At 39.4% G+C, this 6,702-nt stretch overlaps 1 protein-coding gene across 2 annotated transcripts in view; it reads left to right on the top strand.

The window, feature by feature from the left end:
* LOC128690544 (hippocampus abundant transcript 1 protein) overlaps positions 1-6,702 on the top strand; it is a 593,459-nt gene that overhangs the window by 542,931 nt on the left and 43,826 nt on the right. For both annotated transcript variants that reach the window (XM_070089664.1, XM_070089663.1), the window contains one exon: positions 4,736-4,894. In XM_070089664.1, coding sequence (XP_069945765.1) covers positions 4,736-4,894 — 159 coding nt within the window. The remainder of the gene's footprint in view (positions 1-4,735; positions 4,895-6,702) is intronic.

Raw genomic sequence — 6,702 nt, 5'->3', positions numbered from 1 at the left:
AAATCTGGGACCACTTAGTACCTTGTTAGAGTGCCAGTTAACCCTTAACCCTTTCAGGGTCCATGCCATCTACGGCTTTACGTTCAGGGTCCAAACCGTAGATCTATGCCATGAGCTCAGCTCACTGTGATAAGCTGTGAGTGGTAAATTTGGGCCTAGATATGAGAGAATACATCTATGTGGTATGTGTGCACCACATAAAACAAATCCTGCGGCACAGTGTATAATGAGAAAAAAAAACTGAGACCGTGATTTTCGATTAAAACAGCGGCTTTGCAGTGTTTTTTCGTATGTTTTTTATAGTTGTATTTGCGATTTCTTGGTCTCATTTAATAGAATGGAAGATATATTACAGAAGTAGAGATGATTTTGATTGGTTTTAGTTCTAGAAATAGCTTGAAACTGAGCTAAAAGTAGCGGAAATGTTAAATTTTTGTCGATGTTCAAGAGTAAACAAACGACATCACACGTCTAATACACGCCAGCTGGTGGGTCTAATATACATTCACAAATGTGATGATGATATTTATACAATATTGCATAACAGTAAATCTTCTATTTTTTGGTTTGAATAAAAATTCATTATGTGAATAAAAAATAAAAATGGAATTCATTTGTAAAGCTTGAAAGCATAGCTAATGAGCAGAGGAAATGTTAGTTTAGTGCCAGGAATGTCTGCATTGTTTATTCTGGACCCTATTTTGAAATTGGAATATTTTGAACTTTGTGTTAAATTGGCCAAATTACCAATTTCCGATCACTTTATTTTGTAGTTGAAACAGTTGACTGGGCGATTTCTTGTGCTCAATCGATAGAATAGAAGTAATACTAGTGAAATAGCTAAGAATTTGGTCGGCTGGAATAATGTAATTGGCTTAAAATGGGAGTCAAAGTTGGCAAAATAGCCGATTCGTAAATATCCGACACATCAAAATTCGCGAGAGCATAATTTCGTCAAATTTCCATCAAATTTGGTACTTTTTGTTTTATTACCTTCAGAAAAAGATTCTCTACCATTTTATAAGAAAAAAAATAAAAAAATTTTTTTTTGAAAATTCTTGGACACTGGTGCACCCTTTGAAATTTGGCCTCTGGATCCTGAAAGGGTTAAACTGTCCAAACAGATCTACATTCACATGTGTAGTGCTCCAAAAGTAGATCTATGTTTTTTTACATATTTTCAAATATAGCAAAAAAAAAAATTAGATCAAAGTTTTTTTTACATGTTTTCAAATGTAAAAAAAAAAAAGCTCTACGTTTTTTTACATTCAAATGTTGAAAAAACATAGATCTACATATGGACAGTTTAAGGGTTAAATTGAGCGCCGGCTAGAGCAAACAGTGCAGCAAACACCAAGGATTCACTGATGTAATGTCATATTAACTCTCCCCTTTTAAGAGGAAAGTGATGTTAACCCATAGTTTAGGGTCTGTTTATCTGTCTCTATCTCTTTTTATCTGTCTCAAAGGTACACACAAATACAATTATACATAGTGTAAATTACCTAGGATAACCTAAAAATTCGAAGTGCTATACTGTGCTTGTAGATATAATGCATAAGAATACCTGTTGGTTCACAGTGGCTTTCTCAGAGACAGAGAGAGAGAGACAAGCAGAGAGACAGAAAGAGACAAGCAGACAGAGAGACAGATAATCAGAGACGGAGATAGGAGCTCATCAAATGTCACCCCTTATCTTATCTCTGCACCCTCACTGGCGCCCATCAAATGTCATCCCTTACCTTATTTTATCTCTGCACCCTCGCTGGCGCCCATCAAATGTCATCCGTTATCTCATCTTATCACTGCCCTCCCAGATGCTTGTCATTGACACTTGTTTTACACATTGCTTCAAGGGAACTTCTTCTTCTTTCTTCTTTCTTCTTCCTGCTTCTTCTTTTCTTCTTCTATACTCCTGTGTATCCAAAACATTGCTGGGACCTATAAATACTTTGTATATATTCCTAGACAATAGTGAATGACCAAGGCAGGTGTAAATGTCCACCTGTCAATGTGTTTGTGACAATTTGGGTACAATTTCAGTACCTAATAATATTTCCCATAAGAATTAATGTAAATACAATTAATCCATTCCAGACACCCAAAAATATTAACAAAATATACATTTTTTAAATGTTAACTATAGTTTTACATACACAAAACAATGAGAAAGAAATATAAACCACTAATTTTAATAATAAATGAACATTACATACCTTTATTGAAGACTCTTGTTTGCATATGGAAGAAGGCAAGGAGGAGAGAGGGAGTTAAGGTTATTGTTAGGAACGGGAATCCCCCTCCATAAGGACTTCATGTATCAAAGCCCTCTCTGGGGTTACTTCCCTTCTTTGTCTTTTACTGCCACTAGGACCAGCTTGAGAGTCACTGTACCCCTGTTGCACAAAAAAAACTGTCCAGACAGCTCCTTTTCTGGCATCTCTATGATTTGCCTGAAGTGGGACAAGGTTTTGTCACTGAACATGTTGCAGGTATGGCTTGTTTGAGCTTGGTCAGGGTGATATTTTTTCACAAAACTTCGCAACTCGCTCCACTTTGCACACGTCCTTAATCACTGAAGAAGGCACATTCTCCCCTCTCTCTTCCTCCTCTTCTAAAGCAATTTCCTCATCTGTGGTCTGTTGCTGTTGCAGATGAAGGACTTGAAGCTCTTCAGTGGTTACCTCTTCTCTGTGGTTGTCCACCAACTCTTCCACATCCTGGCCACTCACATCCAAACCCATGGACTTCTCCAAAGCCACAATACATTCCACAACAGGCAGAGGGTCAACAGGGTCAAGATCAGGGTCAGCCTCAAACCCTTCAAAATCCTTCTCTTGTACACATTCTGGCCACAATTTTCTCCAAGCAAGAGTTCAAAATCCTGGAAGTCACTTCCTCCCAAGCCTTACCTATAAGGCTTATGCAATGGAGGATACTGAAGTGATTCATCCAGAACTCTCTTAGGGTCAAGTCAGTGTCCGAGGTCACTTCAAAGCACCTTTGAAACATTGCTTTCATGTAGAGTTTTTTGAAGTTAGAAATGACCTGCTGGTCCATGGGCTGGATGAGAGGAGTGGTGTTAGAAGGCAAGAACTTCACTGTTATAAAACTTAACTCCACAGACAATTGGTCTACCAAGTTTCAAGGATGAGCAGGAGCACTGTCCATTACCAGGAGGCACTTGAGTAGCAATTTATTTTCCTGGAGGTATTTTTTCACACTTGGCTCAAACACTTCATGGACCAAGTCAATGAAAATTTGCCTTGTGACCCATGCCTTATTATTAGCTTTCCATATCACACACAATATACTCTTGACAACATTGTTTTTCTTGAACACTCTGGGATTTTCAGTGATACACCAGTAAAGGCTTCGCTTTGAAATCCCCACTAGCATTACCACAGAACAAAAGAGTAAGCCTATCCTTCATAGGCTTGGGCCCTGGCAGTGCCTTTTTCTCCTGCATGATGTAGGTCCTCTTTGGCATTTTCTTCTAAAAAAGGCCTGTTGTTCTTTGTCACAAGTGAAACTTGTTAGAGGAGGAATTCTTCAGCTTCTACATGCTCCTTGAATTCATGCACGAATTCTTCAGCTGCATGTTTGTCTGAACTTGCAGCCTTGCCATGCCTTACAACACTGTGTATGCCACTGCACTTCTTAAATTTCTCAAACCAGCCTTTGCTGGCCTTAAATTCACTAACAGCAGCACATGTTCCAGGCATTTTCTTTACGAGATCTTCATGCAGCTGCCTTGCCTTTTCACAAATGATCGACTCCACACCACCATCTCTCGCTAATTGTTTATCGTTGATCCACACCAACAATAGCTTCCCCACATCTTCGATTATTGGTGATCTTTGTTTCATTAGTGTATTTACCCCTTTTGCAACATAAGCTTCCTTGATTTCTACTTTTTTTTTGCCAGGATAGAAGTGATTGTTGATTTGGATTTCCCATACATCCTGGCAAGCTCCAGGACACGTACACCACTCTTATACTTTGCTACAATTTTTTTCTTGAATTCTATCATGTTTCTCACTTTCTTTACCAAAGGGCTGGTACTAGGAACTTTCTTTGGACTCATGGTGGCTTATTTTGCAGTTGCACTCAATAAGCAACCACAAAACAATGGATTATAACGAAATGTTTGGATGAATGCATGAAGCCTTGCTCACTCACCCAGAGACATAGCCAGACTGACTCACGAACTTGTTTTTTTTTTTTATGTTATATACATTATGTAAATGCAACCTTCTAAAATGTATTAGAGAAAAATTAGCTCTAGGAAATAATGAAAATGAGATGGTATAATAATCTTGAATTTGGTTAATGCACATTGTGATACCAGTTTAGAAATTAAATACATAGTATTGAAAGTGTGGAAATATTAGCTCTGTATGGTAAATTAATATATATACAGGAGGTCCTCAACTGAAATACCTCAAGTTACACGTCCACACATACAAATGAGGCACTTAGAAACAAGAAAATGTTTTATAACTGCCAAGGTACAGTACAAACACATGGGAAGCATATGGTTTATAAGATATTGAGGTTGTGCTGTACTAGTGATAGCATGAATAATTAATGAAGAAAAGAGTAATCCTGTAATACTGATATATGTAAAAACACTGAACATCATTTTCATAGATTAACATTTTAATGCATGGTCACTACTGTGATGAAAAGTAAAATAGCTTTGCAACCGTAATCACTTCACATTTGTCCACAGGTGCACAGCGATGACCTTGTGGTTGGTTTAGCAACAGCGATAGCAATATTGGATGTTTTCTTCATTCTTGTGGCAGTACCTGAGTCTTTACCAGAAAAGCTTAGATTATCATCTTCGTGGAGTGCCCACATCTCCTGGGAACAAGCTGACCCTTTCTCGGTAAATAAGGCCATCTGACTTTTTCTAATATTATTTTTTTTCTTTCTCAATTATTATATGTATGTACAGTGCTCGTCACGGCATTATGCCAGGTGAGCACCCCTGCATAATGCCGTGACAAAAATCAAAGGCCTACCATACAGGGGGGTCTTTTTTCGTCAGTGTATTATGCTGGGTAACAGCCATTAGCATGACATCACAGCCTGCCGCCACACTCCACAGTGGCTCCTCAGTACTCATGTGGCTGCCGTGGTGAAAGTGTTGTATTTTTGTCTCTCACCCACCCCATCTTTTGTCCAGTGTTCCCTTTCATTTTGGGGACTTGCATGTTTGATTATGGGTAAAAGGAAGTCTTTAACACCTGAAACTATAGCTCAAATCATAGGGTTTCACAAAGCTGGGCAACAGACGAAAGAAATAGTGGACAATGTTGGTGTGTGTGAGCATTCAGGGAGGAACTGGGTACAGTGTTTCAAGGCTGGTGGTGGTGTCGAGAAACTGTCTGCCAAACCTCCGCCTAGCCCCTCAAAGAAGACTTCTGTTCGTACCTTAACTGTGTTAAAGAAGCAGTTAGAAAGTACACCTAAGATAACTGCTAGAGAACTGAAAGAAAATAACCCACATCTTCTCTCAGAGGTGTCTGTAAGAACTGTTAGCAGATGTGTGTCAGAAGTGGGCTACAGTAGTCACTGCCAGGTTAAGAGACAGATCCTCTCCAAGCAACAGAAGAAATGTAGGCTGGATTATGCAAATATCTTCACTGGAATCCTCAACAGTGGTCTGAAGTACTTCAGAGTGATGAAGAACCTTCACTGTCACCTGTAACTGTGGGGGACATGTACCATCCCAGAGGAAGTGACCCGCTAGACCCACGCTACACCTGTGGAACCACCAAACACCCAGACTCGCTCATGGTTTGGGGGTGTTTCGGTGCTCAGAGTGTTGATGAACTAATTGTGCTTCCCAAAAACCAGTATATGAACCAGTATAATTACCTGGAGTTATTGTATGACAGTTTACCTGAGGCATTTGGCAAGTGTGGGGCTACAGTTTTTATGCACCGTGTCATACTGCCAAATCTTAGTTCAGTGGCTTAAGGACTGCAAAGTGAGGTTCTTTAATGACTGGCCAGGCAATTCCCCAGACCTAAACCCTATTGAGAACCTCTGGTTAGTAGCAAAACAAAGTTTACTGGGCAAGGATATCAGTTCCATCCTGCTGCTGGAGGCTTCTCTACATGAGGCATTGAATAATATACCTCCCCAAACCCTCAAGAATTTGTGTGAAAGTCTTCCTACATGGCTGAGGGATGTGATTAAGCGTAAAGGATGCAGCACCAAGTATTAAAACCTCAGTAAATGTGCAAATATATATATATTATAATATATATATATTATAATGTTTGGTACGTGTGTGGGGGAGGGGCAGCATAATGCCGTGACGAGGACTGTATATACGTTTACCCTAGGTAGTAGGTTGGTAGACAGCAAATGCCCAGGGAGGTACCACCATCCTGCCAAGTGAGTGTGAAACAGAAGCCTGTAATTGTTTTACATGATGGAAGGATTACTTGTGTCTTTTTTCTGTCTCATAAACATGCAAGTTTTCAGGTATGTCATGCTTCTTCTACTTATGCTTAGGTCACACTGCACATGCATGAACAATCGTATATAACACCCCTCTGGGTTTTCTTCTATTTTTCTTAATAGTTCTTGTCCTTGTTTATTTCCTCTTATCTCCATGGGGAAGTGGAACAGAATTCTTCCTCCGTAAGCCATGTGTGTCGCAAGAGGCAACTAAAATGCCAG

This window comes from Cherax quadricarinatus, chromosome 29 (genome assembly GCF_038502225.1).
Source record: "Cherax quadricarinatus isolate ZL_2023a chromosome 29, ASM3850222v1, whole genome shotgun sequence".
Taxonomy (NCBI): Eukaryota; Metazoa; Arthropoda; class Malacostraca; order Decapoda; family Parastacidae; genus Cherax; species Cherax quadricarinatus.
The sequence above is the reverse complement of the archived record's forward strand: the minus strand, read 5'-3'. Positions and strand labels throughout refer to the sequence as shown.